Here is a 13481-nt window from a genome sequence, read left to right as displayed (position 1 = left end):
CTCACTTCTCTCGTAATCTTCGGGCACAAATATCTCAACTCTGCCTCTGTGCAGGATTCTAACCTATTCACCCCCATCGTTCCCCCAATGAGTTCACCTGCTTCCATGCTTAGCCTAGTATAATTCAAATGCTCCACCGCCTTAGGGGCACTCTGTGGGGTATTCAGCTTGTCTAACCATTCAGTCAACTGCTGAGCTGTCAATCCTTGCAACTAAATGTTACTTGCTTGGACCGGTGGCACCTGCTGTGCAACTATATTCGGAGTATGCGGTGTCAATAATTTCAAATTCTGCCTAACATTTGGCCCTGCCACAGTATCTGGAAGTGCAACAAATGGACTAAGGTCTAACAATGATCTTGATCCGTCAAATGTCTGTCCCACAGGAGAGACTACCTGAACATTTTCACTATGTCCTCCTCTCATTATATTCTGAGACATTGCTCCCTGTTCCCAGTAGGTTTCTTCTGTGCAAATAATGGTACCGCTGGACCAACAGCAACAGGTAGCGATATAGCATCTGGGGCTATTCTGGCACTTATTCTCTGTGGGAGATTAACTCCCATATTCTGATTCATTATCGGAGTCATGATGTAAATCTTGGCATTACCTGCGGCTGCATTTGGGGCAATAAAATCAGAGTTGGCTCAGTCTGAACCAATATCGGTCTCGGGTAAACCTGTTCCGTAGGCACCACTAACTTTGAAGTTGTTTCCATAATGGGCACATCAGGATAAATTCTCTGAACCTGTGGTGGATGCATCAGGTTCTGCACTGCAGGAGTAGTAGGAACATTAAGACCACTCTGCACTGCATTCTGTGTCAGACTAGCATCAACCTGCACCAGACTCACTGTCCCATTAACCTGTGTTGGAGCTGTGGGATCAGCACTGGTACTCGGACCACTCTCATGTACTCTCATGTACTGTATATGGTGGTAGTCGATCTCTCAATAACTGTGTAATAAAGTCATCATCATCCAAGTCCTCCTCCACTGCTGAAGACTTTTTAGCCTCCTTACTCTCAGACGGAATTTTGTTTGTTTTCCTAGTAGCTTTCTTTCCTTCCTTCTCATTCTGCTGCGTAATTGCTGGAAATAACTTAATTCATTGCAAAGTCTACATCCTCCAACCTTTCTGAACACAGTCCCACCAAGCCTCTGCTAAATTATTTTCTGCCTTTGTCATCCTTCTTTCGAATTTCAGTTGCTATTGCTGTCTGGCTACTAGCTTCCAAATCGCTAATGCCTCAAACTGTACTGGTCCCGGAATGGGCTTATATTCATATAGAACCATCAGTAAATTCCCAAAAGCCATCAAATTGAACGTCCCATTTGTAGGAAACGCTAAGTTCCCATCCTTCTCTGTCAATTTGCACCACTGTTTTAGCCAAAGACAAAGTGTGACACCCTTCTATTCCATCACAATGTAAGCTCATGTGCCTTCTGGAAGTGTAGCCTCGGCTACACTTGTTATAATATATGTATCACCACTTAGGGCACTTTTTAAAGCTTTGAAAAATGTCAGCTTTTCGACCTTTTTTTGTTATTCAAAATCAAATCAGGAACTGACTTTTAATCCCAAGATTCTTTTCACCCATGTTCTCAAACAATTGCCTCTCACGGACGGCTGCCAATCCGTCTGTAACCCTTCTCACTAACCGACCTATCCCAGCGTGGCTCCAATGACGTCACACTTACACGTACTGCGGCTGACAAAGTCTTGCCGCTTGTTCTCCCAAACACTTTGATTCACACAAAGTAATGCAAAAATTGCGAGCACTAATCAAAAACCAAAAACAAATTTGCTGGTTTACTACAGGAAAGGTAGCACAATCGCTTCAGAAACCTTATGGATTTTTCACTGATGCCTCTTCCCACACTTACAGCTACTATTTCTTTCACTCACTTTAATTCACAGTCTGACTTGTTGACCACGCCAATTCAACCTACTAAACCAAACAGATTACAACATAAAACCAAGTGTCTCATACACTTTTAAATATACTCTGGAGTCTTAGTCCACACAGGGTCCGTACATCAACAACCATGTGGACAATTTTTGAGCACAAAGCGCCACACACATATGAACTTCAACGACTTCCCTAATCTCACACTGCAGAGTACGCAAACTCCTTCTACAATTTCAATTGCGTAACCAAACTCCCTAAAATCCTCAAAAACCTCACAATTCACCTGCGATTTGCATAAGCTGTACAAGCGTAAACTACTTCATTCACACTGTCACTACAACCCCGAGGACACCCTAAAACAACCATTAGCAGGATCCTGGATCTGGGAAAGCCATTTCTGGACTTAAGGGAACATTTTCTCTCCAATTAACATCATTGAAAAACAAAATCCAAATCTCAATTATAATGAACTCTCAAAGGGCAAACTCATCAAGCTACTACCATCTCTGGGAACGCCTTCAATCCTGCTACCGTCTCTGTTCACCTATTATTCTATACAGGTTGTCTATAATAAGCTCTTAAGGAGACTAACCATCAGTCGCTATTACCACCCCTGTTAACACCTGTCACTTTGTAATGGACGTCTATGGCAAGCTCTTAAGGAGATGAACCATCAGTCTGCTACCATCTCTGCTAGCGTGCCTGACCTTAATAAGTAAACTTACAAGGGGATGCGAATAGGTCGATGAACCTTTTGACTCGCAATTAAGATGGTCTTACCGTAGCTCAAGTACATAATCAATAATCAATACACAATAATCAATAATCAACATCAATCAATAACAACAATAACCAATGGAGTAGGTACTTGTCACGCACCATGACCTTTCATTCATGAATAACCACACCTTTCAGTAAAAGTCAGACTATTTATTTCTCTATATTAATATTGCTAAAGTCATGTAAATTAATCTCAATATCAAATAAAACATATACAGAAACAATACTGGCTATCCAAAGTGGTGGAAGAAACATAATCTAATCAAAGCTTGAACTACAACACATTCTAAGATTATTGTGCAAATCAGTAACAAAGTCAACTACGTCAATGTAATTATATTCATAAAGTTTAGCAGAGAGATTCATCAAGTATTATTCCCTGTTATCATGATTACATTAGTGAGGATCCTTAACTAACATCAGATTAGTATCAGCAAGTTGGGCTTCATGCAAAACAATTTAGTAACATAAATTTGGAAAAAACATCTAACTGTGGCTCTATCAAACAATGCAGTTGGTACCTAGAGAGAAAAAGCAAATATTCATGATAATCACAGTTTAGGTCATAATACCTATCCTCAGTATGGATCAGCAAAGCAGAATCAGTCTTCTTCCTCAGTTTATCAGTCGAACCTCAAGTCAGCAGGATTCAGCATCAAAGTTCAGAAAATGCAAAGTCTTTAAGTACTTAAAAGAATAGAGGTAATCCTCTAGAAGAATAGAGAAAATGGTGCGTCTTCCCCCTGTGAAGTGTTGTTAAGTCAAAGTTACCTAAACTACCTCCCAAATCCCTATTGGTCAGTTAATCGCATGTTCACACTTTGTCCAATAAAACTAAAATCCCAAATCTATGAATTCTAATATTACTCTGTTCACATGTCATTGATTGGTTTGTCTTGCAATGTCCTCGTCATCCAGCTTGTCAGGTAACAATACTGTTGCAGCTTTCACTCTAGTCAGTATTTTCATTGTGCTTGTACTGGGAAAGTCAGTCTCACACACATAACACATAAAGGGGGTCATTCCGACCCTGGCGGTCAAAGACCGTCAGGGCCGCGAATGATGGAAGCACCGCCAACAGGCTGGCGGTGCTTCCCTGCCCATTCTGACCGCGGCGGTAAACCTGCGGTCAGAAAACCGGGTCCGGCGGTTTCCCGCCGGATTTCCCCCGGCTGGGCGAATCCGCATGGGGATTCTGACCCCCTTACCGCCAGCCTGTTTCTGGTGGTTGTCACCGCCAGGAAGAGGCTGGCGGTAACGGGTGTCTAGGGGCCCCTGGGCAGCAGACAGTGAAAAGAGCGACAGGTGCAACTGCACCCGTCGCACACCTGCAACACAGCCGGCTGCATTCGGAGCCGGCTTCAGTGTTGCAGGCCACCTTCCCGCTGGGCCGGCGGGCGCTACCTTGGGTAGCGCCGGCCGGCCCAGCGGGAAGGTCAGAATGCCGGCAGCGGTGTTTTGACCGCGGAGCGGCCAAATGGCGGTTCCCGCCAGGCGGGTGGCGACTGCCGCCCGCCGGGGTCAGAATGACCCCCAAAATGTTACTTTAATAGAAATATCATCTCGTAGCAGTCGGTTCTCATAAGAAGCTAGTCTCAGCTACGAGCACATAATGTAAAATGGAAAATCACAGTTTAACTCTCTAGGACAGTCATTTTATTAAATGCTGAGAAATACAGCTTTGGGTGGTTTCAGAGTCAGAACTTTGTGCGGTTCAAAATACAGGAAAAAATATGCACTTCAGCTGCTAATGCTTCTCCATGTCTTGTGGAATGTTAAAAAATGTGTCTGTTTTAGTACAACTGCGCATCTCGCATTTTCACTTTGTGCATCACTGCTTGCCACTGAGTACACAGAGGTAATGAGGGCATATGTAAGTACAAATTCGACAATTAAAATAAAAGAGCGGCTTTCAGGAGACAATAAATCCAGGGAACTCACTCGACTCAGAGACCCTTTTCTTCAGTTCTGCTCTGCAGTTAGCATTGTTAAAAAACTAATCTCACCGTGTGAAATGTCCTCTTGTGCTCATGTAAAGAACTCTGATGACTTTGGACCAAGTTCGCGCCATGTGAAAAAAAAAATGCAAAAAATAGCTGTAGCCGCACAGTTTTTACACAAAGTTTGCACAATGTGGATGATATGGTCTAGCAAATAAGGCCCTCATTACGACCGCATAATAAACTCCAGTATGTGCTAACTTCTGTTACCGCTCATATCAGAATTATGAGTTTTGAGGATTTTGGCACACTGCAAGGTGCGATAAAATCCTCAACCCCACAGATAAATGTTGGTAGGTCAAACATGCTGATGTTTATTGGGTAAAAAATCTACCGGGACATGTCTATTGGGGAAAAAAAAACTATTTGGACATGTGGATTTTTGTGCGTGTAGCAAGCATCAAAATGTGCATCGTATTTCTACATTTTAGGGAAGAATCTTGTAATAAGTGTTGGTTATTGCACCCAATAAATAATAAACCCATGGCATTATTTCGCATTATGCTCTAGGTCACTCATAATGAGGTTCTTGAAGGATTGAGGCTTGAGACCTGTGTTCCTGCGAGACCTGAGACCTGTGTTCTAATCCTTGCTAGAGAGTAATTCTGGGCAATCTCAAATTACTATGCGTCATGTCAAAACAAAGGCCAGATGTATTAGAATAGAGTCTGTAAAAGTGGTTGCAAATTGTGGACCAACTTTTATCGAGTCAATTCTGATTTTGCAGACCAAACTAAGTATTGATAGGTCGGGTCACAAAAAACAAAATCGTAATGGGTCACACTTCAACCTACCTCATCAATGTTAATGAGGTAGGTCACAAATTGTGTCCTTAAAGGAAAACAGACTGAATTAAAAAAATAAAATTTTAAGTGTAAGCAGTGGACCATTATAGGACCATTGCCTCATTTAAAATGTTTTTGTCAATATTCAATTAGGGAGCCCTTCCTGTTTCTGAATGCCTTACCACTATTTTTCAGTAATAAAACATTATTTTTTGCAACCTGATTTCAGTCACAGAACATTTATCCATCCTGCTGCAAATGGGTATTTGGAAGAGACACTCTAAACACACTGCTTCCAAATAACAATTTGATATGTAGTCTGTTAAAAATGTCAGCCTTAGGGTGCTCTTCCCCCAAAACTTTTGCCTTCCCTCTACATTTTTCCTGATCTCGTTTCTGCAGGCTCTAGAACTCTGCACACTGTACCACTTCTAACCAGTGCTAAAGTACATGCGTGCACTCCTAAAAAGAGAGTAACATTGACTTATTCACAATTGGCATATTTAAATTATTCATAAGTTCCTAGTAAAGTGTCACTGCATGTATTCAGGTCTGGTAAAATGCTCTGAGTACAGTGTTTGGTTTGTTTAAAATGCTGGACATGTACTTTTAAGTTTTACCTCTCCTAGTAGAGGAAAACTCTTAACTTCGTTTTCCACTACTGCAAGGCCTACCTTTCCCATAATATAATCTCAGAGTCACTTTATTACATTTAAGAAGCTGTAATTTTCAAAGGGAAACAGGTAAACAGTTCAGTTTGTGTCTTTCAAATTGTAATGAAAAATCCTGACTTAAGGTTAAGTCAGATTTTATATTACAATTTTGGAATGCCACTTTTAGAAAGTTGCATTTCCTGCCTTTGCCATTTGGTGCCTGCAGCCTGTCTCTGGGTTACATGACTGGCTGTAGTTGGCAGTTGGGCTTTGTTTACTCCTCATAGACAGTTGCACACAATAGGGAGTTTTGGTGTGCCTGAATGGGGCATTACTGACAGGAGGAAGGAACACAGCCCCACTTGCATCTGAATAGGCTGTGCACTGCCTCCACACAAAGGGCTGCATAACCCATGTAGTTAATCTGGAGACCATGGCAGGAAGTCAGGGGGCCTGTGCACTTCAAAGGCATGCTCCTGGAAGCTTCTCCCCACGTCAAAGGCACACCTTGGTATAAATATTGAACCTCACCAACTCATCCAAGCTTTTCTGGAACTGTGGATACTCTGCTAGGAAGAAGGACTGTAGTGCTGCTGAAAGGACTGCCACTCTGCTAGACTGCTGCTCTGAAGGATTTCTGCCCTATTGTTCTGACCTGCTTTCCTCTTGTCAGTGTGAAAATGACTGAATTTGAATCTCTTGACCCCTGAACCCCAGGGTGACTCCAAGTGCTGGGGCTGGCCTCTTGATCTAAACACGCAGGGACACAACAGAATTCCAACAACCTTGCACTTGCACTGGGACCCACCCATCTCTGAGTCTATCCTGCCAACTGGTGCCACCCCAGCCCTAGATCCTTGGAAGAGGGTCGAAGGTGCTCTACCAACCTCTGTAGATCCAGTGGAATGGACAGTGTGGTGCAACTTTGAGCAGAACCGAGGTATCACTTCGGCTGCATAGATCAGAACTATCTCACACCGCCCTCCAAAGTATTTGGAGCCACTGCTGCATGATGTATCATTGCCACGAGCCATTTGCATCCCTTGTAAATGGTATCCTTGACAACCATGCTGGACTCCGCATTGCAGTCTCACAGTTCTTCTGAAACAACATATTGCCCTGACTGTGCATCGCATCCTCGATGCTGGACTTCGTGTCACAAGCTCTCATCGATATGATCCTTGAAGTTGATCCAGGGCCTCGTTTTGCTGCCTTGCTGCACCTCGGAACCAATGCATCGCCTCAGCTGTATGGCACATCTTTAACACTGTTCCTCGCAATGCTCTGCAAATCAGGATTGTAGGTACTTTGTTCAGTGATCCTAACTGGGTTCTTATACCCAGCCTGCATTCCATCACTGTCACCCTGAACTTGTGACTTTGTCAAGGTCCGGTGTGACCAGATGGCCACAGTTGGTGCTTTGTGCTTTTTGAGGCTAATTTCACTAAAATCTTTATAATTGCCTATCTCTGGTTCTACTGATTTGATTTTTGATGTTTTGGTCTTGTTTTTTTCAAAATTATTACTCTATTTTTCTAAATCTGTTGTGGGACCGTTTTATGGTGTGTTTTCACTGTGTTACTGTTTGACATTTTGCAAACATACTTTACACATTGCCCCTGAGTTAAGCCTGACTGCTCCGTGCCAAGTTACTTGAGGGTTGAGCACAAGTTAATTTAGGATTTGCTTATGACCTAACCCTAAGAAGAATTGTGGTTGGTGCCTGAGGTGGATTTCACCCTCTTCAACCAGTAATGCAATTTCTTACATAGTCACAAACCAAAATTGCAATTGGGTAACATCATTTGTTTTTTTTTACATACCAAAATAATTTTTTGTGGTCACAAACAGCCCGATTCTGGAAACTGGACCTTTTCAAATTGCAAAAATCCTTTGTAATCTGGCGCCAAGTTCGATATCTAGCACTGTTTAAATGACACAATTTTACTACACATCCCTGCCATTTTCCGATTCTTACTATTCCACCCCAAACAAACCCCTCATACTATCCTATTCTATAGGGTCACCTCTTGTGTGAGATTTCCATGGTACAATAAAAATGTCAACTGAACGGTGCTTTTTGTTCTCTGATGTATGTCTTTGTCAGGCAAATATCTTAAAACATAAAACATGTAACAATACCCATTCCTATTAAATAGAACATGTAGACTTGTGTGTCTGATGTGACTATGTCAAATTCATGATGGGGATGCCACAAGCTGTGACTATCACTTGTATGCAAATCAGCCGCCAAAACAGTCTACAGGTAGATGGCAGCATGGTCCACAAATTATAATAAAATAGGCCTAGATGTTTTTTAATGGTAACTACATATATTATTGTACCATAAATCATGATTTATTGATAGTACAATGTAGAGATTATACGATCACATATTCTACCTATAGACATGCATACCCATTGGAGTCTGGTTCATGTCACTGTATCACTGATTTCAGATGTCCACTTTATCAACCTAGGAAGGAATATTTCTACTTAGCTCTGATAGTGCTTGTGCTTGGGAGTCTAGAACAAGAATAGGCATTAGGTCTGGACATTAGTACTGCCACTTTAGGTAATAATAAGGACACTTTACAAGATACCTCACATTTCTCCATACTTTTTCTCATAGTGATACTTACATAAGCCTCCAAGCATGATCCCGATTGAGCTGACATTCGCAAAGCCACAGAGAGCATATGTGGTGATAGTTTCTGCTCTGATCTGCAATACAAACACATGGGCATAGTCAATGCCTTTTGCTTTTGAACATACTTAGTTTTTTTGTAGCATACTTCTCACCACCTACTGGAAGACCCAGAGCGCATATCAGCTGGTAAAGCCTTGAGTAGCATTAGGTAGGTCTATCATATCGGAATCTGACCGGTAGACTCTAAAGAAACTAATGTACATGGCTTCTGAACAATGGTATTATCTAATTGCTATGGAGAAGAAGAGGGTTTTTAAGGATTTCCTGAATTTGAAGCAATATTTTTCCAATGTAAGGTGAACAGGTAAGGAGTTGCTTTTGTACTGCCACATGTCTCCTCAAACTCGACACTCAAAGCTCCATCATGGACACCAGCAGTGCAAGCAGAATGGACACTGGGAGGGCAAGGTTCACTCACAAAAAGCATGAGTTTCATCACAGGCTAAAGCAAGCTCCACACATGCACACACAAGCGCACATATGCACACGCACACATATATGAGCACCCCACTGGAACTCAATATGCTGCAGTTGTATAAACTTTCCTCACACAGCCACCAAAGGTACAATACAGACAATAGCAGTACACTAATTATCGGGCACACTACAAACATTTCTTCTTTCACTTGGGCCATTTTTGGATCTACATACAGCAGGAAGTCAAAGGCAAACATAGCCTATTGAGCAGAGTTACTATTGTTCTGCCTCCTATAGCATGGTTTTGCTGAATCACATGAGGCAGAGACTGGGAACCTGCAGCAAGGATCCAGAGGTTGCTGCGGTCAGGTTGGATTGTGCCAAACAGCTGACAGATGTTCACTGCCTGCTGCAGCTTCCACAACTGAAGAACTATATCAACAAAGTGATGTGGTCTGAATTGGCACCAGAAAACACACTAAATGACCTTAAACCTGCTTGCTAGGGAACAGCATAAATGAAAAAAGAAGATTTGATCCAGTGTTTCTCTAGCACCAGCGCAACGTTTCATCTAAGTTGCTTCTATTTTCCAGTCACCCTGAGTGAAGACTGGGCTGCATATGTGGGAGTGGCACATAGCAACATGGGGTATCACTTCTGCTGCTGTTTTCATCATGGAGGAGGAGAAAGGCACATGTAGCCTGAATGTGACTGTCACATCAAGCAATTTATAGAGCTTCATAAACTAAGGGATATCCAGGCACAAGAGAGTTCACGACAGCACAAGTTCCCCAGAACACCAATAAAAATAGTTGGTGGTTGTGACAATCCTTTTTAAATCTATGTAAAGATGTTTACTTCCATCAATCTGGTAGGAAATCATTCCATCATCTAACTCCTTTAGCCTATACTGTTTTTACATTCATACATTTTTCTTCTAAACTTAAACATATATTGCTGCTACTCCTTGACCTGTAATCTCAGATAACACACCAATCTGTAGATCCGGTGCATCAAGCCTTTGCTATATGTGGTGTTGTATTTTATATAGGAACACAGGTCCCTTGGATAAAAGGACTATAGATTTGAATACCACATAGTATAACAGTGAAAACATGCCATAAATCAGTATATTCCTTCCAAATGAAAGTAAGAAAACAGTGTAGTGGGAAAACGAAAAAGTCTTGGAAACTATAAATCATAAATGCTCAGGCATACCGCGTGTGACGGAAAGCACAGTTAAAGTCACAATTTTACAGTACTCCTGCTCTTGTCAAAACATATATTATTGTACAGAGTCCAAGTAATAAATGTCAACAGAGTTTCGATCCCTTATTTGGTTGTTGGGATCATCATCTGGGCATAAATATTATGCCTGAGATGCACATAAGTAGACACTGACTATATAACCAAGAACTGTTAAAAGCAAGGGAAGAAAGAAGGAGAAAAGAAAGAAAGAAAAAAGGTTAAGAGAGAGAGAAGAAAGAAAAAAAGGCATAGATTAGATATTGCTATATGTCAAAAATATAATATAAATGTGCTGCCGCACCATGCATCACATGAGGGAAAGATTCACCTTGCAGGGTTTCATGCTGTGCCAAGACACGGATCAGGATGATAATTGAAACTAGTAAAGTACCGAATGTGTCCTAGAACAGTAAGGAATCAGGACCAAGGTATATAGCCATTGGTGTCACAAAAATAGTGAGCCTAATCAACGCTTACACAAACCAGTCATTTCTTGTTCTCTGGGTACACCAATGCAAGGTTATGTGCCATGAAGATGTGAAGTAATCCCATGCTTAAGCAAACTAATCACTCAGTGAGTAGCACAGCAGAAGGGTTCTCATGGTACAATCCACCAGAATAAACATTGGTAGAGGCATATGTCAATTAAGAAGTGCTCAATAATTCAACCGTAGTTATGATCCTCAATAAAGGCCCTTAATAGGCAATTAGCAGTAATTACTGGACCCCAAAAAACCAAATTACTACAAAATCATCAGTAATAGAACCAACTGTGCAGCATGCGAATTACCAACTGACCTTAGGGCAAAACAAGTTACGGGATAGTATACGTCTTGACATGAGCACTGTAAAATTCTGACTTTAATTGTGCTTACTGTCATATGGGGTATGCCTGAGCAATTATGAATTATGGTTTCTAAGACGTTTTCGTTTTCCCACTACACTATTTTCTTACTTACATTTCTTCACAAAAATGTATGATATTGTATGCTTTAGTTAACCTCATAAAAGCTACCTCTGGCCACTTTGAATAATAATCTATTAATACAATGGCATATTTATTTTCAATTCCCCTAGCAGCAAATGGTCCACAAATGTCTATTGCTTCTCTTTGCCAAGGTTTTTCTGGCAATCTAGTAGGCGATATAGAAGATTCTACAGACTTATGAGATTTGTCACTACACATGCATGCCATACAATTTCATACACATCTTCTCAATTTCTTTATCCATCCCAGGCCACCAAAAATCCACTCGGGACACTCTTTTCATTCCTGACATACCATTGTGACCTTTATGTAATAACTCCAACAATCTGCCTTAATGACAACTCATACCAATCATTTTATAGTCGCCGCAACCTCTCTTTACTTTGTCAACAATCTAACTTTCATGTTGGATAAACTTTCGTATAAATCTCTCAATATGTCATCATCTTTATGGCTTGCTTCTACTTATTAACATCAGTAGCTCCACCACAGGATTCACTTGTGGCGACTACGAACCACTCTTCACTATCCTGCATGTCATCATCTTCCGCTGACTTTTGTAATGGCAAACAAGATAAACAATCTGCATTTTTGTTCTGGATACCTGGAACATATCGTAGCTCAAAATCATATTCTTGTAATCGGTATAACAATTTGGCTATCCTAGGCGTAGCCTTACCAGCTCCTTTAGTGGAAATGTGTCTATCAAAGGTTTGTGATCTGACTTCAGTTCAAATTTATTCCCCGTATATATGTTTTAAAATAGTTGACGGAATATGAGGGTTCTGCTCCTTTGAGTGTCCGCGATGCAAACGCTACTGCTCGCTCCTGACCATTTTTATGCGTTAGTACTGCCCCCAAATCATATGCACTGGCATCGACCACTATGATTACCTGATTACGAGGATCAAATGGTTTTAATGCCACAGCATTCACGATTTCTTTTTTTATATAGTTGAATGTTAATTGACATTCTTGTGACCATACAAATCTGACGCCGACCTTCATTAGATTTCTCAAAACGTGAACTTTTTCTGCAAATTGCTGGACAAATTTCGAATAATATTCTGCCACACCAAGAAAAGTAGCTAATTGTTCCTTATCATTTGGTGGTGGCGCTTCTCAATGGCTTCTACCAATTTCCTCTTAGGTTTCACTCCTTCACTTGACAACATATGTCCTAAGTATTAAATGTTTTTCACTCCAAATTTACACTTGTCAGCACACACAGTAAGTCCTGCATCTTGCAGTTTATGTAGTACTTTGATCAATACAACATCATGACCTGCACTATCTTCTCCCCACACCAATATTTCACCTTGAAATACCACTGCATTAGATATATCCTTCAAAATGTTATTCATTACTCTTTGAAATAAAGATGATGCTAACCCAAAAGTATTTGTATAAATTGAAATACACCTTGAGGTGTAATGAAAGATGTGAGATGTCTGGATTCAGGAAGTATTAGTATCTGGTCATATGCATTAGATAAGTCTATAGATGGAAAATAATTTCATTTTTTACGCTGGATATTAATTCATTTGTATGAGGTATGGGATAATGATCTACCCAAATGCACTGATTAAGATCTCTCAAATTGATGGACATGTGCAATTTTCCATTTGGTTTGCGTGCCAGAACTATGGGGCTAAGCCATTCTCACGACTCTATAGGCTCTATAACTTTGGCTTCACATAACCTATTTAATTCCTCTTTCAATTGTTCCCTCAATGCAAACAGCACATTTCTAACTTTATGCACTTTTGGTTGCACCTTGCTTTTAAAATTATGCAATGTTCAAATGTTCTTAAACACCCCAAATTGTTTGCAAATAATTTAGTAAATCCTGCACTCTACTTATCTTTTTCATATTGACTTGTAGATAATACCTCATCTGGATGATTAGGATCCAAAACCATTCCTAAAGCTTTTTGTTCTCTCCACCCTAATAGAGCTCTCCCTTGTTTTACCACATATACACATGCTT

At 40.8% G+C, this 13481-nt stretch overlaps 1 protein-coding gene across 1 annotated transcript in view; it reads right to left on the bottom strand.

The window, feature by feature from the left end:
- The window catches only part of SLC28A1 (solute carrier family 28 member 1), a 320021-nt gene that overhangs the window by 59178 nt on the left and 247362 nt on the right, over window positions 1-13481 (bottom strand). The window contains exon 15 of the mRNA XM_069222341.1: window positions 8771-8852. Within this exon, the coding sequence (XP_069078442.1) occupies window positions 8771-8852 (82 nt within the window). The remainder of the gene's footprint in view (window positions 1-8770; window positions 8853-13481) is intronic.

The sequence above is a fragment of the Pleurodeles waltl genome, chromosome 3_1 (assembly GCF_031143425.1).
Source record: "Pleurodeles waltl isolate 20211129_DDA chromosome 3_1, aPleWal1.hap1.20221129, whole genome shotgun sequence".
NCBI classification, from domain to species: Eukaryota; Metazoa; Chordata; class Amphibia; order Caudata; family Salamandridae; genus Pleurodeles; species Pleurodeles waltl.
The sequence above is the reverse complement of the archived record's forward strand: the minus strand, read 5'-3'. Positions and strand labels throughout refer to the sequence as shown.